At 47.4% G+C, this 25045-nt stretch overlaps 2 protein-coding genes across 6 annotated transcripts in view; one reads left to right on the top strand and one right to left on the bottom strand.

Annotated features, from left to right (window-relative positions):
• Positions 1 to 20600, top strand: part of WDR91 (WD repeat domain 91) — a 60646-nt gene extending 40046 nt beyond the window's left edge. For all 5 annotated transcript variants that reach the window (XM_078777878.1, XM_078777877.1, XM_078777879.1 and 2 more), the window contains 5 exons: positions 655 to 787; positions 931 to 1039; positions 11336 to 11448; positions 13466 to 13681; positions 20353 to 20600. In XM_078777878.1, the coding sequence (XP_078634004.1) occupies positions 655 to 787; positions 931 to 1039; positions 11336 to 11448; positions 13466 to 13681; positions 20353 to 20505 (724 nt within the window). In that variant the 3' untranslated portion in view covers positions 20506 to 20600. The remainder of the gene's footprint in view (positions 1 to 654; positions 788 to 930; positions 1040 to 11335; positions 11449 to 13465; positions 13682 to 20352) is intronic.
• A 2964-nt stretch (positions 20601 to 23564) lies between these two features.
• LOC137427696 (interleukin-13 receptor subunit alpha-2) overlaps positions 23565 to 25045 on the bottom strand; it is a 52233-nt gene continuing 50752 nt past the window's right edge. The window contains exon 13 of the mRNA XM_068117370.2: positions 23565 to 23947. Coding sequence (XP_067973471.2) covers positions 23729 to 23947 — 219 coding nt within the window. The 3' untranslated portion in view covers positions 23565 to 23728. The remainder of the gene's footprint in view (positions 23948 to 25045) is intronic.

The following is a 25045-nucleotide window of genomic DNA, read 5'->3' as shown; positions in this document are numbered from 1 at the left end:
TTAATGAAACTTTGTATATGCAATTACCATTGGAGGACATGTAAAATATGTAACCATCTTACTATAATTCACCAAATGTCCGTCCGTCCGTTCGAAGGTACCCTAAAAACGGCTCAACCGATCGCAACGATATTTTGGGTGGGTATTCCTGGGACCCCTGGGAGTAAAATAGGCTATATTGTTTTTCCAAGTTTTCCAATTTTCCGTGTTACAGATTCGGCGTGCACTCTTCACACATAAACGTGCGACTGAGAAAGATGTGCAGCGGCCGCTTCCGTTTTGCAGAATTCAATCTTTTTTCAAAATGGGCGCCATGTACTGTTTAGATTTTGATGATTTGCGTATGATATGATTCAACAGATGTTTATATGAATCGTTTAAAATAAAAAAGCCTTCAATTTCTGATATTTTGCCTTTTCATTTGGGCTTCCCAATTGAAGCCCCGCCCATAGGGCGGGTACCATTGCTAGTTTTTTTAATTTGACTCCCAGTTCATGCCCCAGAGGGTGGAGACTTAAGGTCACAAGGGTCAGAACAGAAGATTTTTTAAACTCAGATTTTGATATTGGGTCATTCCTGGTGGAGCTTTCATTGCCTTTGCTCTAGTTTTGTTTTTAAATGGCTCTCATTTTCTTTCTGGTTATTTGGCCCCAGGGTTTTGTGCATTTCCTGCTCTCCCGGCTCCAGTTCACTTGTCTGCAGTGCGGTATGTGCAGCAGCACAACCCACAGCCTTTACGCCATCAGGACTGCTGACCCTTTGGGACATGAAGACAATGAAACAGTTGGTGTGTAGGGGATGATGAGGAATAATAGAGCTGTTTTCACACTGTGCTAACATGTTGCATCGTCACTCTTTCAATTATCACAAAGTTTGGGTTATTAGTTATTGATTTTACTTTTGACCTCAATTCTCACCCAAACATGGCAGCACCAGTTTGGAGGTTCAACCCTCACGATGGCTTCCAGCTGCGTTGCCTTCAACCACAATGGCACTCTGCTGGCTGCGGGTGGAACAGATGGGGTAACGAGAGTTTTTGGTGAGTGTTAATCCTGGTGAGAGGGATACGCAAGGTCATGTTCAAAAACGGCGCATTAATCGTGATGAAATGTTCAAGGGTGATAAATATATAATGGTGAAATTACCAAAGACACGCCCGTTAACTCGGTGCTTGTGAGAAAGAAATGAAATAATTTGCTTTCATCATGGACGATGTAAGCTTTGTATCAAAGTTTCAATATTAGTCGATCTGCCCAAGAATTTTAATCTTGTTTGTTTATTATTGTTTATTTATTAAGAATGTTTTATTTATTCAAGAATATTATATTAGCCGGGAAGCTAATATTATAATTGGGAGATTGCTTGGCCCAAGTAGTCGAGTGGAGACTGTTCTCCTATCCTTCAAAGCCATATTTCACCTTGTTTACTTTGGTGCCATATTTCACCATGGAAGCAAATGAGTAACAGCATCTTATGCAAACAAATAATTACAGGCATGCAAAAGCAAACCAAATGAAGCAATGATTAATAATGGTAAGTTGTAATGAAATGGGAGAGCATCTGAAGCTAAATACAAGGTGAAGAGATAAAATCAAATGGGGAGGAAAGATGAAATATATATATAATTATATTTATATATATATATATATTGTTGCGGTTCTCTACGCCGGCCTTCTCCCCCTTATCAAGTGGGGATTACTCCCCTTGTCTTTACTGGCCTGGCGGAACCGAGACTTATTACGTCCCCCCCCCCCGTCCCCCCCCGGACACACGCGGAGTAGGGTTTCGGGACTACTTTCTCGCTCGTACCTAAGTACCCGCGCTGCCCTGGGAGCGAGGAAACGAGCCTCGCACGAACCACATGTGGTTTGAGTACGCCGAGCGGATTGCGTACACGTGGTCCGCGCAGTCTTACTCGGTGGAACCTGATTGGAGCGATCTTATTCGTGCCACGCTTAGTCAACTGGAGAAATCACAGAAACAATCGAATCAAGAAGAAAGGAAGAACAGATGGGTTTAATTATTCCCACATGTATATACAGTTCAAGGACGAAGAGACACAGAGTAGCCTTATACAGTCTTAAATTATCCCTGGGACAACGGGCCCATCTCACTCACACTCACACAGGGGATTGTAGATGGGCAGGTGTTCCCCACGCGTCGATGTCGTCATCCAGAGACGGCCTCCGTCCGGCTCTCCACGGCCCGGCGCGTCCCGCGAAGATGATGGCAGGCGAAGACAGGGACTCGTAGCGCGTCTCTCGTACAAAGCAGATGATCGGGGCGAAACGGTAGAGGGCGGACCTTAGCGCGGCTGGCGGTTACCCAGCCTCGTTCACTCGCACGGCTGAAATGCTCTATTTCGTTATCAGCGCGCCTGGCTGCGCCCACGTATATGTAGCGACCAACCCCTCTTCTTCAATACACTTGGTTAGCACGCGCGTTCTCGTGCAATGGTCAAGTTCATCAGGCAGTACAACGCGAGTCCTTTTATCTCTCTCTCTCTTGCAGCAAATCAAGTCCTCTTAGCCCTCTGATGCAAGTCCTGTCGAGGGCTTTGCGCAACGGGTTTTATAGCTGCGCCCCCCGAACCTTCTGAAACTCACCAGACTCTTCTCACCACGCCCTCTGACGCCACGCCGCCGCCATCTCCCTCAGGCTCTGATTGGCGGCTCGTGCTTACCGTCATTGCTTCTGCCGCTCCACCTCGACTCCGCCCCGATCCTCCTCTGCCTGCCTAGTGTTAACTCGCCCAATATGAACCAACGTTAACGCAAAAGGGGTTGGGGCTACGGACGTAGGATGATCGAGGCTAGGGTGGCTGGGAAATCGGTGGCAAGTAGGGCCTATTTCCCTGGCTCCTACTCAACGCAGAATGAACAAAGGAGAGTAACTAAGCTCACAAATATTAAGACATAACTATACTATCGCGAGGCTACATGTTGCTTGTGTTACTAACTATGGGGGACAGACTTTAGTCTTTATTAAACTCACTTGACAGACTCAAAACCGCAACTATATATATATATATATATATATATATATATATATATATATATATACACAAAGAATTAAGTTAAGCACCCCCCCCCCCCCCCGTTTTTTTACAACCTCGCACATTACAAGTTTGTTGTCGTCAAAACAGTGTAATATACCCATGATATTGCTATATTTTCTGGAGAAGTGATATTATGGTCACATAAAAACATAACAATCATGCCGTTTTCAATATTTTATTCTGAATAATTTAAGGTGAAATTTTTTGGGAATTTTAGGCATATTTTCACCTCAATTTAAGTATGGAGCTATAGGTCCATCACGGACAGTGTGGATGACGTTTATGTTTTCTAACGTACAGTCATTGTTCTGAGAAGACCTCTAGCGATCTTTGCGTCAATAACGTGTGTAGGACCCACGTGATCGGATCACTGACTCAACCAATCACTTTTTTTCACTTTGATCACTCAATTTCATCAATGGATAATTGCTAATGTCATACCAATCATTATTTGATCTCACATACCTTAGAATATATGCCAATGTATACATATACACAAAGAATATATATTAGGGGGTGCTTACCTTAATTCGTTGTGTAGGGGTGCTTAACTTAATTCTTTGTGTATATATATATACACGAGCGTGGCTCACCTCACCACGCGTCGTTACAGACACAGAGGAACGGGCTTATTTTAGCTCAGGATAATGACTGTACCTGAGTTGTGTTGTCATGATTTACACCAATCATAATACAAACAATTATTTTGCACAAATTTACTTGTGGTGTTTGTGATATTACATTTTTATAAACAATTTAGGTTGAAGATTTAAGTTGAAAAAAAAAAACAATTAAAAAAAAAATCCCTCAGCACATACATAGGGGAGGGGTAGGTGCAGACTGAAAGTTTGGGCCGATCACACCTCACCACCACGTAATTCAAAACACCTCACCACCATGAAATTCAAAACACCTCACCACCACGTGATTCAAAACACCTCACCACCGTGTTATTAAAAACACTTCACAACCACAGAACCAAAAGTTTTGAGGGAGTAGTTCAATGACAAGACAACACAGACACTGCACAGATATATACACAAAGAATTAAGTTAAGCACCCCCCCCCCGTTTTTTTACAACCTCGCACATTACAAGTTTGTTGTCGTCAAAACAGTGTAATATACCCATGATATTGCTATATTTTCTGGAGAAGTGATATTATGGTCACATAAAAACATAACAATCATGCCGTTTTCAATATTTTATTCTGAATAATTTAAGGTGAAATTTTTTGGGAATTTTAGGCATATTTTCACCTCAATTTAAGTATGGAGCTATAGGTCCATCACGGACAGTGTGGATGACGTTTATGTTTTCTAACGTACAGTCATTGTTCTGAGAAGACCTCTAGCGATCTTTGCGTCAATAACGTGTGTAGGACCCACGTGATCGGATCACTGACTCAACTAATCACTTTTTTTCACTTTGATCACTCAATTTCATCAATGGATAATTGCTAATGTCATACCAATCATTATTTGATCTCACATACCTTAGAATATATGCCAATGTATACATATACACAAAGAATATATATTAGGGGGTGCTTACCTTAATTCGTTGTGTAGGGGTGCTTAACTTAATTCTTTGTGTATATGTATATATAGTTACATTTGGAGTGGGGGGGGGGGGGGGGGGGGGGTAAGAGTCTAAGATTTCCTTAGAACAGATAGAACTGTATAAAGTAGTATGGTCTGTGTACAAGCACTTCCTCTCAGGTGATACCAATTCTCCCCCAAAAAAAGCTCTCCTCCACTCGTGCTTTTTTCACAACCTCCCTCCAGTGCACCGGATCCAACAGACACTAGCTCGACCCCTTACTCTCCGGACAACACTCCGCCCTTGCAGGCATTCATAACTCCGCCCCTCTTGGGGAGACGAAGCTCCTCCCTTCCTTCTTTGAAGCCACACCCAGGCTGCACTGGGGATTACGCAGGAGGTTTTACACACGTTTCCTTCACATTAAACCCTAGCTATTTAATATAACGTACCACCCACCGCATGGTGCATGTTTAAACAGACAATCCATAAGATACATGTCCCTGTTACACTGGATGGGCCGAACAGACTTTAACTCCCTCAGACTGTGTTCAATTTATGGTGGTCTTGAAGGAGCTGTGCTCCAACTCGAATCGAAAGAATGGACGCGACAAAAAGCTGGAATTCGGCCGAGTTTCTTTATTGCATCAAATCAACTCGGGTACTCTGAAAAGCCTGTTTATTGGGCAGCATTATATACAAGCACTCGAATATCTCATGCCGGAGCGTTTTCCCTTAAAAGGCGCGACTGGGCGTGTCCGGGAGACCTGGGCGAGTCTGGACATGCCCGGGAACGGCGAGACTGGGTGTCGCCGGACGGGCCGGGCGAGCCCGGGAAAGGCGAGTCTGGGCATGCCCGGGAAAGGCGAGACTGAGCGTCTCCGGGCGGTCTGGGCGAGCCCGGCACAGCGATCGCTCCGTGGTTGCGTCCTCGGCAGGTGTAAGGCGATTGTGTATGTTCAGCGGCAACCGCTACACACGCCCCCCCAGAATCGACTTGCACCGGCAGGGTCAATTTAAGGGGGGTCCTGATGACCCGGCCGAAGCGACCCCTGGAGGGTCGTGGGGGGGGGGGTCCGGTGTGGGGGTGGGTGGTCGAGCGGGAGGCACCGTGGACGGGGGGCGGCCTCGCCATGGAGGAAGGGCCAACCGAGGTGGTTGGTCGATGTCCACGTGTGCCGGCTTGAAGCGGTCCACCGAAATCCGGTCCGACCTGACGTCGATGACGAAGGACTTGTCGTCCCGTCGCAGGACCCGGAAGGGTCCGTCCTACGGCGGCCTGAGTGGCCCCCGGTGTGCGTCATGACGCACGAAAACGTACTCCGCTGTGCGAAGCGCTGGGGGGACGTAGGCCTGGGGGTCACCGTGGTGGGACGTTGGCACGGGGGCAAACCGTCGGGCGGTCTCCTGGAGGTCCGAGCGCTGGCGAGCTGCGGATCAGGGACTGGTGGCGTCGGGCACGAATTCACCCGGGACGCGTAGCGGCTGGCCGTAGACCAGCTCGGCGGTGGATGCCCGGAGGTCCTCCTTGGGGGCCGTGCGGAGGCCCAAAAGGACCCACGGTAGCCGGTCGGTCCAGCCGCCGTCCTGAAGGCCGGCCATGAGCGCGGCCTTCATGGAACGGTGGAACCGCTCGCACAACCCGTTGGCTTGGGGGTGGTAGGCCGTGGTACGGTGGAGCCTGACCCCCAGGTTGCGGTGGACCGCGCCCCACAGCTCGGAGGTGAACTGCGGCCCGCGGTCCGAAGAGATGTGCGCCGAAACGGGCGACCCAGGTGGCGATGAAAGCCTGCGCCACGTCGGCGGTGGTGGTGGAGACGAGGGGAACGGCCTCCGGCCACCTGGTGGTCCTGTCCACCATGGTGAGCAGGTGTGTGAAACCCCGTGATGGGGGGAGGGGGCCCACCAGGTCCACGTTGACGTGGCCGAAACGCCGTTCGGGCACGGTGAAAGGTGCCAGCGGGGCCTGGGTGTGTCGGTGGGACTTGGCCTGTTGGCAGGCCGTGCAGGTGCTGGTCCAATCGCGGACATCCCGTCGAAGGCCGTGCCAGATGAATGGCGCCGACACCAGCTTCTGGGAAGCTTTCCGGCCCGGGTGGGAAAGGCCGTGGAGGGAGGCGAAGATGCGGCGTTGCCAGGTAACGGGCACGATGGGGCGAGGCTGGCCTTGGGAAACGTCGCAGAGCAGGACAGTGTCCGCGAAGGGGACGTCGGCCAGGCGGAGGCCCGTGTCCGCCGCCCGGAGGGCTTGCACCGTGGTGTCGGTGGTCTGGTCAGCCGCCATAAGCGCGAAGTCAACGCCGAGGTGGACCGCGTTCGCGCTGGCCCGAGAAAGACAGTCGGCCACGGCGTTGTCTTTGCCGGCGACGTGCCGGATGTCCGTGGTAAACTCCGACATGGCGGAGAGGTGGCGCTGCTGGCGGGCCGACCACGGCTCCGTGACTTTGGCCATTGCATAAACCAACGGCTTGTGGTCGACGAAAGCCATGAAGGGTCGGCCCTCCAGGAGGTGGCGGAAATGGCGAACGGCCAGGTGTAGACCGAGGAGCTCGCGGTCAAACGTGCTATATTTGAGCTCGTTTGGCTGGAGTTGCCGGCTGAAAAAAGCGAGTGGCTGCCAAACCCCGTTCACCCATTGCTCATGTACGGCGCCCACCGCGTAGTCGGAGGCATCCGTGGTGAGGGCGATGGGAACGTTGAGCACCGGGTGAGCGAGCAGTGTTGCATCGGCGAGGGCCCGCTTTGAGCTTGTAAATGCCGCGTCCATGGCTGCGGACCAGACGACGTCGTGTTTGGCCAGCTTGCCCCGGAGGGCTTCGTAGAGGGGCCGCATGAGCTGAGCAGCGCGGGGCACGAAGCGGTGATAGAAATTCACCATGCCGAGGAACTCCTGCAGGGCCTTGATGGAGCGGGGACGCGGAAACACGGTGATGGCCTCGACCTTGGTAGGCAGCGGCACGGCCCCGTTCTTGGTGATGTGGTGGCCCAAAAATCAACGGCCGTCGTGCCGAAGTGGCATTTGGCCGGGTTGACGATTAGGCCGTGCTCGCTGAGGCGCCCGAACAGTGTTCGGAGGTGGAGGAGGTGCTCGGCCCGGGACGCGCTGGCGACGAGGATGTCGTCCAGGTAGACGAAGAGGAACGGCAGGTCGCGCAGCACGCCGTCCATCAAGCGCTGGAACGCCTGAGCCGCGTTCTTGAGGCCAAATGGCATTCGAAGGAATTTGAATAAGCCGAACGGCGTGATGACGGCCGTTTTTGGGACGTCGGCCGGCCTGACAGGTACCTGGTGGTATCCCCGTATCAAATCGATCTTCGAAAAAATGACCCATCCTGCCAAACGGGCAGAGAAGTCTTGAATGTGCGGGATCGGATACCTGTCGGGGGTGGTAACGTCGTTAAGGTGGCGGTAGTCGCCACATGGGTGCCAGCCGCCCCCCAGCTTCGGTACGATGTGTAGTGGCGAAGCCCACGCGCTATCGGAGCACCGCACGATGCCGAGGTGTTCCAAAGCGTCGAACTCGGCTTTGGCCACGGCGAGCTTGGCTTGGTCGAGGCGGCGGGTTCTGGCGTCGACCGACGGGCCCGTAGTTGGTATGTGGTGCTCGATACCATGTCGTACCGCGACGGCCGAAAATGTCGGCCGCGTGAGGGCCGGGAACTCCGCGAGCAGGCGAGTAAACTCGTTCGCCGCCGGGAGGGCGCATGCTAGCTCGGTCGGCGCGGAGCTGCTCAACGTGCATGCCAGGGAGCTGAAGGTCTCGGCGTTGATGAGGCGACGCCGTTTGACGTCAACCAGCAGCCCGTGTGCGCAGAGGAAGTCGGCGCCCAGCAGAGCCATGGGCACGCTTGCGGTCACAAAAGTCCAATGAAAGCGCTGGCTGCCGAAGCAGAGGGTGACGTTGCACGGGCCGATGGTGCGGATGGCCGATCCGTTGGCCGCCACCAAGGAGGGGCCGCAAACCACGGACTGCCTGTCCTGATCGGAGGCGGATATGACGCTCAGTTGGGCGCCGGTGTCACACAGGAAGCGCCGTCCGGACGCTTTGTCCCTGATAAAAAGTAAGTTGCCCGTGTGGCCGGCGCTCATGGCTGGTAATGAACGCCGGCCCGGCCGTTTCCCGACTTGCCGAAAGTGCACGGGGGTCGGCATGTCCGGGCCCTTTGTCCGAACCTGGCATGGTAGTAACACCACGCCTGGTCAGGTGTAGGCCCCGGTCGTCGTGTTGGAGGCGGTCGGCGCGGCGTAGCGGCCGCCAATTGCGCCGGCAGTTCGGCCGCCGACCCTGCCGGGTGCTCGGGCGCCAGGGGCGTTGCTTCGGACGGCGGCGGGCTCCAGGTCGCTGCCCCGATGCGTTGGCCTGCCGAGGAGATCTTGTCGGCTTCCCTGGCGAGGGCGCGGGGATCCGTGATCTGCGTGCTTGCCAGGGCGAGGCGTACCTGGCTAGGCAGCTGACGGAGGAACAGCTCTTGAAAAAGAAAATCCGGGGCGTGCTCCCCGAGCAACGAGAGCATGTAATCCATTCGCTCGGACGGGCATGTGTCGCCGAGCTCGGGCAGATCGAGCAGGCGCCGTGCGCGTTCCGCCGATGAGAGGGCGAAAGCGTCGAGGAGGAGCTTCTTGATCGCGCCGTACTTGTCAGCGGCTGGCGGGTGCTGGAGGAGGCTGAGGGCGCGGGCCGCGGTGGCTGAGCCGAGTGCTGCTACCACATGATGGAAGCGGGTATCGTCGGCGGTGATGCCTCGCAGGGCGAACTGTGAGTCCGCCTGGGCGAACCAAACCGCCGCGTGAGCCTCCCAGAAGGTAGGCAGTTTGAGCGCAACTGCCGTGTCCATGTCGGTAGGTCACCAATGAAGGAGCTGTGCTCCAACTCGAATCGAAAGAATGGACGCGACAAAAAGCTGGAATTCGTCCGAGTTTCTTTATTGCATCAAATCAACTCGGGTACTCTGAAAAGCCCGTTTATCGGGCAGCATTGTATACAAGCACTCGAATATCTCATGCTGGAGCGTTTGCCCTTAAAAGGTGCGACTGGGCATGTCCGGGAGACCTGGGCGAGTCTGGACATGCCCGGGAACGGCAAGACTGGGTGTCGCCGGACGGGCCGGGCGAGCCCGGGAAAGGCGAGCCCGGGAAAGGCGAGTCCGGGAAAGGCGAGACTGAGTGTCGCCGGGCGTGCCTGGACATGCCCGGGAACGGCGAGACTGGGTGTCGCCGGACGGGCCGGGAAAGGCGAGTCCGGGCATGCCCGGGAAAGGCGAGACTGAGCGTCTCCGGGCGGTCTGGGCGAGCCCGGCACAGCAATCGCTCCGTGGTTGCGTCCTCGGCAAGTGTAAGGCGATTGTGTATGTTCAGCGGCAACCGCTACAGTCTTATGCTTGCGTGGAACTGAGGAGAAACACGAGAACCTTATCTCTTTTAAAAACAAACTGATTTATTCCCGAACACGACAAATAACAAACAGGGAGGATTGAATCAAATAAGTAACTAAATGCAATAGAACTATGGACCTATGGCACCTCACACCGGAATCGATCACAGACAGGGAAAGTGAACAAAAACCAGGTGGCTCATCTCTCTCTGCTGGTAACAGAAAAGGATGGGGTGCTGAGTAGTCATGAACAGGCGGTGAGGATGTGACGAGGATATGAGCAGGAGAATGAACAGGCAGCAAACGATCAAAAACAGGCACAGGGCGAAGGGAGGAATGCGAGCAGGCCAGCAGATGAGCAGTTGTCCTCAGGGGAATGGCCCTTTTTACTCCCCTCCAAGCACGACGCACTACCTGGCAACGCTTCAATTCTTTTCAAACCTCTGTGAACTCCTCAGAACCAGCGCGATCTCCATACGCAACAAACTTACACCACACAGGCTCCTCCCCTCTGCTCTCTTGACAACCCTCCACCCCTTGAAGAGTTGGGCTCCACCCCCTTTAGGAGACGATCATAGCTCCGCCCTCTTGCCTGGCAGAGCCCCATTACTATCTGCTTCGCTCTCCTCTGCTCTTGCCATCCGGTGCACCCGGTGGATGGTTACAGAGAGGCCTGTACACACATTTAATTTACTTAATCCTTTGCTATTAATTACAATGCACCACCTTCTGTATGGTATACATTCAAACAGACAATCAGTAAGCTACATGTCCCTGGTTATTACATCAAGATTGGCTAACTACTCGTACATGGACCACACTACTCTATACACTTTTATCTGTACGGAAGTAATCTCTAAACTCCCCTCCACCACACCTCCCACCTCTCCTCACAAGGGTAACAATATATATGGTAAGAACCCCTTGTTGTGTATAGCAAGTACAAGACAAATTGTGTCCCATCACAGATGTATGACCAACAAGCATCCTCTGCCACATGAGCACATTGTCTCTTACTATAGCACTGATAGGAGAACATCATTTTGCGGCTGGGAATAAAGATGATTATCATCCAACCCACAGCAACACTGTGATTTCACCATCACGTGATGCTATACTGCGACCGCAAGAGACATCTCTACCACATTTTATTGTCTGAAGTCTAAACCAATGATTGAAATGATAAATACATTTTAATACCTTTATACTTGTACATCAGTTTTGAACAAATTTATTATTGGCACATTTACCGTGTGTGTGTGTGTGTGTGTGTGTGTGTGTGTGTGTGTGTGTGTGTGTGTGTGTGTGTGTGTGTGTGTGTGTGTGTGTGTGTGTGTGTGTGTGTGTGTGTGTGTGTGTGTGTAGATGTTGCTCGTGGTGAGTGCCTTCTCAAGTGGCCTGCACATCAGGGCAGCGTTTGGGCGCTGGAGTTCAGTGGAGATGAAACTAGTATTTATACTATGGGAGAAGACAACAGGGTGAGAGCAAATGATGATTTGAATAATCCTGTGTTTTTGTTTTTTCTTTCTGTATTTTGTGATTTGATTTATCGTCTTGTAAATTATATGTGCCGTAAAGAGTCTGCAGGTTATTCTTGACACCCCGACCAAATTCCAAATTGCTGCCCTAACCGACAGTGTGCACTGCATCGGCACCCCATATATATTATCGTACCTGCGGGCCGAACTCGTAAGTGATTCCGAGCCCAATATGCGTAAGATACAATCCGATCAATATGCTGTGAATTATGGTTTATGAACCGGTGCTTGCAAATTCTCTACCTCCTTTTTGGCGATTTGGCGAATCGACTTGTGAAAAGGTTTCACGTGTTCATATAATGAAGCCAAGCTTCCCATAAGTTTTGCTTTCAAGTATTGTTTTTGAAATGTCGAGAGAATTCTTAAATTTGTTCTTAAACATTTGCAAAATGATATTTGGTGGAGAGAACGTTGTTCTGTGTAATTTTATGCGACATGTTATACTGAAACACCAAAAAAAAGAGATAAAATCTCCTTTTGGAAAACCTATTGGACTTGGTTGAGGGTCGAGGGGTAATTAATGGTAAGAATATTGGTCTTCAGGAACTGAGGTTTTGTACAACGAACCTGTTCATGATATAATGGAAAGTCGGATGGCACATTCGCAGAAACCTGTTTTGCTGGCAAAAGTACATTTTTGCGACAGCATGGGTATGAGTAATCGACCTAAAATAATGGGAGCCATCTCGATTTTATACGAAGATTTGAAGCGCATACCTTGTTACCAGTGAAGATTTGCACAAGAATGTTCAATCAATTTACTCCGACCCATTCCCCTTGTTAATGATTTTAAGCGAGGAAGCAGAAAATCTTCTTTTCTTTTGCCATCTGTTTGTAAATTGTATCGAATGATCGTTTTAAGGCCATTTTTCCCTGCTGGAGCGGGAGTTAGCCTTGCGATTGATAAAAGGGAACCATGACCTCATGGTTCCCTTTTTGAGACAGTTTTTTTTAATGTCCGGATGCCCTTCCTGACGCCAACCCTTAGTCGCCTCTTACGATGCGTAGGGATACGGTGTACCTATTCTAAATCGGGGTACACACCGGGATCATTCATCCCAGCAAGCTGGTACTCAATTTGCCGACCTCGGAAGGATGACAGGCTGAGTCAACCCCACTGGCGTTAATTCAGCGATCGACCGGGATTCGAACTCAGGATCCTAGGATCCCAACCCGGCACCCTAACCGCTAAGCCAACACCAGGCTTGTTTGTAATTTGTATGCCAGAAAAAAAGTACCATCTTGACTTCTTTATGCCAGCTAAACAGGTTTTTGTGCTCGTGCCATCCGACTTCCTACCACGTCGTGAACGGGTCCATAACAACAATAAATGTAAAGGGAACCGTGGGATTTTGATGTTAAAAAAAACAAAAAAAACCTGCAGTGAACAACTCGAGAGTGCAGAGGTTGGGCAGAGCCATGCTAAAATGACAAAGTAAATAGGAGGTGTAAGGAGGAAGCGGAAGGAAAAGGTGATGGGTTTTGGAAGAGGAACAAAAATCATGCTAAACAAATCTCTGCCTGACCTGATATTTGCAGTCATCTGACTATCACATGTGCTTCTTCACTCGTATGCAGCACAAGGCTTACTGGGTTGCATCACTGGGTAGGAGCGTGGCCGTGCCACTGATGCAATGCCCCCTGTTGCATGGTTGGGCAGAAATTTATAGTTTGTTCAAGGTGCCGACGATAGCTCCCCTACTCTTCACGAAGGGCACCGTGGGATCTTTAATGTCCACCAGTGAATGCTGGCAGACGGGAAGACCGTTTAACATCCATCCGGGGGATGGCACACACATCGATGAATCACCCTGACAGTGAAACACTGGGATGACAGTTTGTTTTTGGGTCGGGATTCAAACCCAGGCCTTTGAACCTTTTCTAGTTGAGAAATTTTTTGGTTCTTATATTGCCCTGCCTTTGACTCCTACACCCCCCCTCCCCCCCACTCCCCTAGTTTGTACAGTGGTCTCTCCACTCTCCGAGTTCTTCCGTGGTGGACCTTTCCTTGGGCGGAAGCCATGATGAAGCAACAGTGGGCTTGGCTTGGCGGCCACCCCCAGCTTCGTTGGCGCTCTCACCATGGGGACGACCGTTTGCACTCGATTCAGGAAGTCAGGGGGGCTTGCAATACCTGGCGGCTTGCAATGGCTTGCAAGCAACAATTTACGAGGTAAATGTGTGAAATGTGTAAAAAAATTACAAATCTGTCCATTTGTAATTATAACATCTTTGCATGGACCGAATGTGTCTATTCTGTAATGTATTTAAAAACTCATTTTAAAACACTACAACATTTGTATGTTACGTATGTATGTTTTTTGAGTGTCCAGAATTGCCAAAGGGGTCGGTAAAGGCTAGAAACATCAAAGTTGGCATACAGGTGTAGTTTACCCGGACTACACACACTGATAGTTTCTGAAGTTAAATTATATGTGCCAAAAGCTCCCAGCTTTGTGATGTCATCAATGAACATGATGTCATTTGGTACCAAGAGTAGCTCTCACACTCTCCCATCTAGCATCTCGGACATAGTAAAGTTTACATACAAAATCTAGGCTTGTGGAAGAGCAAAGTTGCAGAGAGAGAAAAAAGGTGACATCCTAGCACTGGGGTTAGTTGGGCCATAGTTGGACACAGTCAAGAGAATCAGCATACAGGAAAAGGGAAGATAGACGAGGAAGAAACGCAGTAATCCGCACGTTAGACATTTCAGTTCACTAGGCTAAATATTGTTATGTCTGGGGGTAAAGCAATATCTAGAGCTAGGTAGATCTGTATAGGTAGGTATTCGACTGTCGCGATAGGGAATCTACCTGTAATAAGTTCTTCATGTTTAGGCGATTTGTCGGGTTAAGATGGCTGCTTGTGAACATACCAGGATGTTCGAGTGTTAAGTAGTTAGGGATTAAAGATAACGCCCCTGTGAGTCCAACCTGGTCATCAAACCTTTGTCCCTTATGGCAATGCACACCTGTAGACACTTAGTTAGGTCCCTAGCGCAACATTAAATAATTCCCTTCCCTGACGGTGACTTTGGAAGAAAACGGACAGGAAACCAGGCCAGGACACCGCCGATGATGGCCGCCGCCACCTACACCTCCGGCAGGCCTATCCACCTCGAATAGCACGCGCTATGACCATGCTACAGGGAACGAGTGATGGGTTGGCATGGTAGGCACGAACCTCCAGCCAACGGGTCGGTGGAGGGCACTGATTGGGTGGCGGCGCGCCAAGGCTGACGTCACCACGGCAAGGTTATAAAAAGGACTCGCTTGGCTCGGAGAGAGAGCGAACTCGGGCTTGGAGCGGTGCTCGGACTTGGACTTGGCTCATAGCGTGCAGTCGCACTTGCGCCCTCTCCCCTTTTTTCCATTCTTCTTGGTTCTGGGTTTGTGCTCGTGTTGGAGATCGACCTCGTGTGGAGCTCGCTGGCCTGCGTTGGACGCGTGGTGCTTTTGGTGTGTTGGACGTGTGGTGCTTGGTGCACGGACCTCGTGAGCGGCGAGAGGCTTGGAGCGGGGCCTGCTGGCACGCCAGCGGGGCCGAGCGGGGCCGTGTTACACTGCAAGACTACGGACAGATAAGACTGCACACTACATTACATTTACATTACATAACAAACGTTTTTCTTTTGGTTATTCATCTTCCTGTGTGGTGTATTTGAAGTCTGGTGTGCGGGATCCCGATTAGGATATTTATTATCGGTGCGCATTTTCCTGTCCTGCCTTTTTCATTTGAATATAAAAAAAAAATAACCACCTTTAGAGGCCATTTGAATAAACCCTTATATTATTTTTATACATATATCTGAACGCAGTTTACCGGGTGTTTGATTTTAATAGATAAGGCTGCGGGGCTCTCGCCGTTCCCCTCCATTCCGCGCGCTTAAGGGTTTTAGGTGTCGATTTTGGAATCCGCTATTGAGCTTCCGCCTTGGGAGTTAAAGCCTCGTAATCGGCGTCCGCAACTCTGGTGTGAATCGGAGTTGCGCGACAATCTATATTATAATAGCCGTAGATGATTCTGTCTCTGTCTGTCTGTCTGTTGGGTGTCTGTCCAGGGTGTGGCTTACTTGGTTTGCAGAGTAGCTCCACCCATAGCTCCACCCATTCTGGGAGTGGCTTCATATAATTATAAACAAATATCCACCATTTTATTAACTCGCATAGCTTTGAGGCCTGTTTTGTAGGCCCATGGTGTCTTGCTCTCTCTCCCAGTTTTATTTCAAATCAAATTCGATATATCATTTCATTTTTCACAGTCGCTAACATAGTTTTAGACTCGGTTGAAAAAAAACGGGAAGAAAATCCAATGAAAGTTGCCGTTTATAGAACGAAATGAATTCTCAAACGCCTGTAACTTCAAGGCCATTGAGTCTCTCTCACGCCTTTATCTCCAATCTAACTCACCATATGATTTCATTTTTATCGATGGTTTTAGACTCGGTGTCAGCAATAATTGAGAACATTCCACACACGCGGGAAAATGCAGAGATATATTTTTTTAAATCGCGTCATGGTGTATCATACACCGCCCAACATGACACCGACGGCAACGTGTCGATATATATTAAAAATTCGCTTTTGCTTTTCCGTTAAGATATATTACTTTTTCGTTTGATGACAGTCGTCACAAAAACGTCAACAATGATGCCGACATATATTTCTTCATTTTTATTTCATTCAACATTATTAGCCGGAAGTAAAATATGTTTCAGGAAATTACCGAGAGATATTTCTTCGTTTTTTTTATTAGTTATGTGCACATACACTTTAAATAGGTTTATTTGAAATCTTTAATTTTCCACAATATAATTTACTTGCCATTTATCATTTGATGATTACGAGACACTTCCTCTTGAGGATCGCGACAATTCATGCGCTGCGTGGAAACTTCTATTTCCAAAATGAATGAGACGATCGATGAAGAACGCAGACTTGAACAGGATGCAGCAAGAAAACGAATGAGACGGGCGAACGAGTCCATCGACGAACGTCAATGCAAACTTGCGGGGTCACCCGTGGGAATCCCACGGGCATGGATGTGTGTGACATTTCGACATATTGAGTTAGATGCTGCACATTCATTTTTACAAAATGGTTACTGGCAAGTCATCAGATCCAGAAATGGTGTAATGAACACAATTTATTTACGCGCAAGCAAGAAAGCAAGACGGCCCGATTTCCGATTCCGACGGGCCGACGGGCGAGACGGGCCGATTTGGAGCAAGAAAAAGAATGAGACGGGAGAAGAACGAGAGAAACGAGACGGGGAAAGCCGATTGGAGAGGCGAGTGAGGAGCGATTGGAGAGGCGAGTGAGGAGCGATTGGAGAGGCGAGTGAGGAGCGATTGGAGAGGCGAGTGAGGAGCGATTGGAGAGGCGAGTGAGGAGCGATTGGAGAGGCGAGTGAGGAGCGATTGGAGAGGCGAGTGAGGAGCGATTGGAGAGGCGAGTGAGGAGCGATTGGAGAGGCGAGTGAGGAGCGATTGGAGAGGCGAGTGAGGAGCGATTGGAGAGGAGAGTGAGGGTGAGGGATTGGAGAGGAGAGGAGAGGAGTGCTAGGTGGAGAGAGGAGAGTGTCAGGTGGAGAGAGGAGAGTGTCAGGTGGAGAGAGGAGAGTGTCAGGTAGAGAGAGGAGAGTGTCAGGTGGAGAGGAGTGAGGGGTCACATATTATGTGAAATAAATAAATTGTGTTCATTACACCATTTCTGGATCTGATGACTTGCCAGTAACCATTTTGTAAAAATGAATGTGCAGCATCTAACTCAATATGTCGAAATGTCACACACGTCCATGCCCGTGGGATTCCCACGGGTGACCCCACTATATTTCTTCGTTTTTATTTCATTCAACATTATCCGGAAGTAAAGGTTCACGTGTGCAAAAACAAACTCCATTTCACGTGTGCATGGACATGAAACACAGACGGGAAATTGCTTAGAGATATTTCGTTCGAAGCAATTATACACCGCCCAAATAAAATATTTCACCCATACACCGAGCGAATTTCAGCGAATTTCACCGAGTTTCAGGAAATTACCCAGAGATATTTCTCCGTTTTTATTTCATTAGTTACTAGCAGAAGTACTCAGCGTTGCCGGGCGGGGGAGGGGGGAAGGGCACGTACACTTTAAACATGTATATACATGTGGGATGTGGGATATATACATGTGGGGTGTGTGTGTGTGTGTGTGTGTGTGTGTGTGTGTGTGTGTGTGTGTGTGTGTGTGTGTGTGTGTGTGTGTGTGTGTGTGTGTGTGTGTGTGTGTGCATATATATGTGTGTGTGTGTGCATGCATATATGTGTGTGCATGCATATATGTGTGTGCATGCATATATGTGTATGTGTATATATATATATATATGTGTGTGTGCATGTGTGTCGATGTACATTAATTTGTCTGTACGTGTGTGTGTGCGTGTATGTGTGTGTGTTTTTGTGTGTGTGTATATGTGTGTGTTTGTGTGTGTGTGTGTGTATGTATGTGTGTGTGTGGGTGTACATGTGTGTATGTGTATATATATATATGTGTGTGTATATGTGTGTATGTGCATGTGTATGTGTGTGCATGTGTGTCGGTGTACATGTGTGTGTACGTGTGTGTACACGTGTGTATGTGTGTGTATATATGTGTGTATGTGTATATATGTGTGTGTCTGTATGTGTATATATGTGTGTCTGTATGTGTATATATGTGTGTCTGTATGTGTGCATGTGTGTGGGTGTACGTGTGGATGTGTGTTTGCGTGTGTGTGTGTGTGTGGGTGTGTGTGTGGGTGGGTGTGTGTGGGTGTGGGTGTGGGTGTGGGTGTGTGTGTGTGGGTGTGTGAATAAGAGAGAGACCGAATTGTGAGATACAGAAATGAAAAAACGAGGTTGTGTGTGTGTGTGTGTGTGTGTGTGTGTGTGTGTGTGTGTGTGTGTGTGTGTGTGTGTGTGTGTGTGTGTGTGTGTGTGTGTGTGTGTGTGTGTGTGTGTGTGTGTTATTGTGAAACAGGTGCAGCATCTCACTCAATATGTCGAAATGTCACACACGTCCATGCCCGTGGGATTCCCACGGGTGACCCCACTAGTATGGATATATTATGGAAATGCATTCGAGGAATATTGGGAATAATTATGAAAACGGAAGAAGAGCTGGGTATAAAATGCAAATAACATGTGATAGAAACGCATCTTGTGTGTAAAAATACAACAAACAACAACAGGCATTTTAAGGTCATTTTCCCTGCTGGAGCGGGGGTTAGCCTTGCTAATCTTCACTTGCATGACAATCTTCACTTGACTTGCATGACAATCTTCTCCATTTTGCACTATTTTCTGCATCTCCCCTTGTTAGCCCCCTTGCCCGCATTTCTTCTTCCACCATCTTCAGCCAAGTCTTTCTCGGTCTTCCCCGTCCTCTACTTCCTTCTACATTCATTTCCATCACTCTTCTCAACCAGTCACTTTCATCCTTCCTCAACACATGACCAAACCATCTCAACCTGTTCCTCTTCACAGCATCCATCACAGGCTCTATTCCCATCATCTTTCGCAAATCATCATTTGTCTTCCTCTCTCTCAACGATAACGAATTCTGAATTCTCAACAATTCAAAGATCTCTCTTCCAACGATTTCGCAACTTGTGTGTAAAAATGAAATGTAAAAAAAAAAAAGTACAGTAATGTGTTGATAGAGAACACTGTGATTGGTTATCATGCAAGCAATCAGGAAGCGCCACACTTACAGATGGACTATAGAAGTGTAGTCGGTGATATTGTCATGTGGTGAATATTATGTCTTCCCGAGAGGAGGTATCACATGACGAGCACATAGAAATGAAACTCTTAGTTAGTGATGGTTACTCCATGTGATAGATTGCAGCCCTGACTTCATGTTTAAGCAGGCAGGAGCTGGATTTGATGGATATGCGAAGTTGGTCACTGTTGACAATCAAAGTGGGTGAGGAAGAAACCCCCAAACTCTTCAAAATTGATGTTAAATACTTCCGGGTAGGTTCTCTACCTGATAGACGACTATCCAGTAACCAAAGTAAAAGGCAAAAATGGGCAGCAGAAATGAAGTGGTGGGATAACCAATACTGGAAGAAGGTCTACGTTTTCCAATGTTTAGCAATAACCAAAACTACGTATCTGGAATGTAAAGAGGCTGACGGAACACTCACAAAGATGCCTTGGCCTGCACAAGGTACCGATATGAACATCATTGGGGCTGTATGCGGTTATATGGATACTGAGATTTAAATGGCAACCAAGCACCTTGGATGAAATTGCCAATTTTTTACATTATTATTAACTCCACAGGGAAGAGACAAGTCCAAAAACAGAGGATAATAAGATATTGAGATCATTAATTCGTGACTTGAATTGTTGCAAGTTGATAGAAGTCAGGAACACTGCTGGGGAGGCTGTTCCGAAGAGAGGCAGTGCAAGGGAAGGAGGAGGCATTTATCATATATATATATATATATATATATATTTATCGCCCACTGCGCTGTTGAGCCAGCCACAATCTCCTCAGAACTTTTCCACACTTAACACTGCGAGCTTTATCATGGCCGATGTCTTACGTGCCTGCTAGGCAGACCCCGAATGTTAGCGTAAGTATATGCATGCGTATGTATGTGTGAATAAGTAGAAATGCATTGAAGATTAATTCATCTACAATTTTATAAACAGGAATCACATTCCTGCGAGGGGCTAAGTGTGAAAAAATTCTGACTCAATGCGGGGCTCGAACCATAGGTAGGGTTTGATCTTTATTTTTGTATTATTACCGAAGGCATGCATCGATAGATAATGTTACAAAAGGTTTATGACGTGTCTCCCTCCAGTTGACATCGCAGTCCCTCAAGCCATGCCTGTCTCTGGGTTCACATGCTTCTCCTGTGACTGCCGTGGACTGGTCTCCTGGTTGTGACTGCAGCTCAATTATCTCAGCCTCGAGGGATGGACGAGTCCAATTGTCCACTCTGTTGTATCAATGACCGACTGCTGAGTCACTTTACCTTTGGATATGTTATTCACAATCACTGATTGTTTCGCTTTTACAATGGAATTAAAAACTTAGGCCATGATAGAAGCTGATTGTGACGTTTTCTGTTTCTTCTTTGGCTGCCCTCTACTTTTTTGGCCACTCTGAGGTAATTTCACAAATGCTTTATTTACTTTTTCTTTAAATTGGGTTTCTAAAGTCATCCAAGGTAATCTGGCCACTGTTACCAAATGTCCTTTTGAAGTACAGGTAACACTAATTCTACTTCTAAAATTATCTAAACTAATACTGTAATTAGAAGAAGGCAATTTTGTGGTATGTAAATTTTCCTCATTGCCATTAGCATTAAATAATTCCTTGTCAAAAGGTTTAAGAACTTTTTGCCATACTGATTCTAAAGGATGTTTCAGTTCAGAATGGACCCGATGTGTTTTTGTTGTTGTTTGTATACAAAGTCAAGGTTCTTGTAAGAGCTACTGAACACATCAGGTCGCAACAAAACAAAAGTAGCAGCAGAAAGAGGAGGAGGAAAGATCAACAGCAGTGTTGAGCGACAAAATAGAGTGAGACGAGGACAGATAAGGGATGTGGTTAGGAATGGAGGTTAAAAGAGGACACATGGGGTAGAAAAGATGGATACAGAAGCAAATTCTCAGGAAGGAAAAACAGAAAACCCCCAGAGGTGTGCTTGGGAAGGGTTGACGAGGGTAGAAAAGACAATGGTTTTGGATGAGGGATGATCTGGGATGGTGGTGAACAGCTGTCTTGAAGACCTGGATGCAAGAACGAGATTGAAGAGAACGTGAAAGTTGGTTCCACAGGTGGGGAAAAGAGGAATGAACAAATGAGTGTAGGTGAGCAGTGATTTCCAGATTTTGGGAATTCTGCATGGTTGCTGGTATTCACCCAATAAAAGAAAATGTCGGACGCTCGTATGTTGTTTCAGGATTACAAGTTTGCTGATTTCACATGTTGTACCGATAACCGATTCTAATAGCTAAAGGTAGGCCATAACAATATCTGTTACCATGGCAATGATGAAAAGCAATATATTGCCCGAATGTATTGTAGCGGTTATGGGTCTAAAAGTTAATGAGCTACACTTCAGTCGTTTATGGAAAATTATGTGTATAGTGGTGCTTGGTAGTCCCAGTTCTCTGGATGTGTGTCGGATTGATTTTCTGGGACTTTGTTGAAATGATTCACACACTCGTTCAATGTCCGCTGCACTTGTGCTCGACTGGTACTTTCTGTTTCTGACAGATTCCAGTCTCCTTAAACCTGTACCACTCTCTGATACTAATCCATGATGGCGGATTCCTTCCATACCTTGTACAGAAATTACGCTGAACTTGTGTCGGATCTCGTCTTGAACCATTCTCCCGTGGAGTCGCCATTTTCTCTTCCAATAAACCACCGGACTTGAAAATAAAGAAAACTTTAAGTTTCTGTATCATATAAACCAAAGGGTATCATTGTATCATTTGTGGTGCTAAATATATTAACACCCAAAGTTGTCCAGGTCTTTTTGGAACACTCTGTACTTGGGTTATTGTAATTTCTTGTCACCAGTGGAAAAAAAGAAAATAATGTTGTTGTCGATCTGTAGTGTATTGCTGCTTGTGGCGAGGGGCCTTCTATTTGAGTATACATCTATGATGGATTTTTTTTTAACCACAAAACAAACCCGATGGAGAATAATTTTAGGCCATGCAGTCAGATCCCACAACAAGGGTGTCTATATTGAGGCAAGTGAGAAAACATCATCTTGCAAATCTCAAGGTTGAACTCTCCAACCAGTTTCCTTCCTCAAAGCCATGGCGGTGCCTTGTTAAATCCTTCACTTGTGTGTGCTCCCCCTCATCCCGTCCTCGGAACAAATGAAATCACAAGACTGAGATAAGGTAGAATTTCGTATCTCCGCCTCCAAATCCTAGACCCAATACATCCTGCCCAGTCCCTATCTTACCCCATAGCCAATCAGGATTTGTGCCCATCTCACCTGATAAGGGTCTGTCCAACCTACTTCATCGGTGGACTCAGATGGCATCAGGGCCCATGTATTCAAACCCCGCTCTTCTTTTGCTTCTCTGCCTGCTCTATTCAACGGTAGCCTTCTCTTTTGGCTTCCTACTATCTGCCTGGAAATCTGCTAACATCACTTCTCTCAACCACAGACCACCAAGCTTGCTTACAAGAATGTAAGGAAGGTCATGGAATCCATCAACACTTGTGACGTCGTCTTTCCTGCTTTCAAACAGCCTGAATTGAGACCATCAGTTTCCATTCTGTCCCAGTTAGGGTTTGGACATCCTATGACGTTCTGAGTATTTCCTTGAGAAGTTCAGTCAGGTCAGTCTTTTGGGAATGCCACCGGTGCCATGTAACCCAGTGCTACCTGCCGCATGGTCGGGCTGGCGGCGATGAAACCGACACCCCTCACTGGCTTTGCTAGAGGGGAGGGTGACTGTAATCTGTTTTTTTTGTATACACTGTCATATACAAAAAAAACAAAAATCAGCCAATCACTGCTCAGTTGGCCAGGGCTAAAGCTCAACACGTCAGCCACAGTCACACTTCTCTTTTTCCATGGCGCTTAATGTACTCGAACCACCATTGCTGAAATCCATTCTGTTTGTTCACCTCCATCCACTCCTTTGTTCCATTTTTATTTCGTCTGCCTTCAGAATTGATTTCTTGTTTGTCCAGCATGTTTTTATATATATATATATATATATATATTTATTTATTTATTTATTTTTTGTATACAAGATCGAGGCTCGTGTAAGAGCTAACGTTCATGACAAAAAAAACGGATACATAAGACGTAAAGGGAGTGGGAGACGAGATGGGGAGGGAGGGGGAAGCGCACAAGTACAACATTTGAGAGCAGGGACATCGGGAGTTCTGTGGGAGGTGGAGGGCTTGGGGGGAAGAGGGGTGGAAGAGGTAAAAAAAAAAAAAAAACATGGAAAGAAACTATGGTGAAAACTATTTTGATCCTTTTGGAAAACATTAAAAATCAAACTAAGAAAATATAAGTGATGCACATACGTTTCCGCGATGAATTTTATTTTTAAAAAAATGAATTATTTTTTAATACACATAATTATTGAGCATGGACAACATATTGCGTACAGCGGTAACACATTTAAAACGACTCGTTATTCGAATCGAAGGCGCACTCTCTCCACAATGTTAACTCGAAGTACAGATCACATTCTCAGCAGCAATGACTGGTTGGTGGTCATAGTCACATGTCCTACTTGGCTGCAAAGCAGCATTTCGGTGTTTGTTCCATCCAGGTTGACGTAGCCACTTGGGAGGCATTGCTCGGTTTCTGATATGATACTCACAGCAGTGAATGCACCTTCCACATCTTGTTTTTGAGGCCATTTGGAATTTCTGTTGTTGCATTCATTTCCAGTACGAATCTGAAACACAATGCCAGAAGTATAATCCACTGAACAGTACGAGCAGGTACTCATGGAAATTATATGCAACTGCCACTCAAGTGATTGTGAGTAGCCTAATTGTATTAATTAATGATATTAAATTAATTATCTTATTCGTGATGTGTGTATGTATGTATATGTATATCATTTGTAAAATTGTAGATGAATTAATCTTCAATGCACTTCTGCTTATACACACATACATACGCATATATATACTTACGCTAACATTCGGGGTCTGCCGAGCAGGCACGTAAGACATCGGCCATTATAAAGCTCGCAGTAAGTGTGGAAAAGTTCTGAGGAGATTGCGGCTGGCTCAATAGCGCAGTGGGCTGTTGACGTGTAATCAACGGAGGTCCGTGGTTCGAGCCCCGCATTGTCAGAATTTTTTCACACTTAGCCCCTCGCAGGAATTTGATTCCTGCTTATAGATATATATTTAAAAATAAATAAATATATATACACACTAGTGGGGTAGGCTTACACATTGTAAGCAATAATGAACCATGCTTCATACATAGGTACATAATAAATAGAAGCTTTATGATTATAGGCAAGCATCACCTGATGCTAGATATCAATTTAGGTTATTACCCTCACCTGAGGAGAGGGTATTGCATTTGAGTCCGATTCCGGCAAGTATGTTGATTGTTTGGTTTGTCTGTCTGTTTGTGCGCAGTACTACGTCTACATCGATTGCACATAGCATCGCCATATTGTAAGTAAGTACATAGCAAGTATATTCCGGCAAGTCCTCGGTCTCTGACCGATTTTTCATTTGTCTGTCTGTCTGTTTGTTACTTGCCGGAAAAGATTCCGGCAAGTATGCTGGTTGGTTGGTTTGTCTGTTTGTTTGTCTGCTTGTCTGTCTGTTTGTGTGCAGTACTACGTCTACATCGTTGCACATAGAATCGCCAAACTTTACACACATATTTGTCTTGCCCTGGAATAGATTGTGCCCAATTTTTAACTCTCGGCCCAAGGCCTCCATTAAAAACAAAACCCACCTTTTCGAGGCCATTTTTCCCCGCAAAGCGGGGGTTGGCCTTTTTCGGGCACCGTGGTTGTTGTTGT

This window comes from Myxine glutinosa, chromosome 5 (genome assembly GCF_964187855.1).
Source record: "Myxine glutinosa chromosome 5, kmMyxGlut1.1, whole genome shotgun sequence".
In the NCBI taxonomy this organism is placed as follows: Eukaryota; Metazoa; Chordata; class Myxini; order Myxiniformes; family Myxinidae; genus Myxine; species Myxine glutinosa.
The sequence above is the reverse complement of the archived record's forward strand: the minus strand, read 5'-3'. Positions and strand labels throughout refer to the sequence as shown.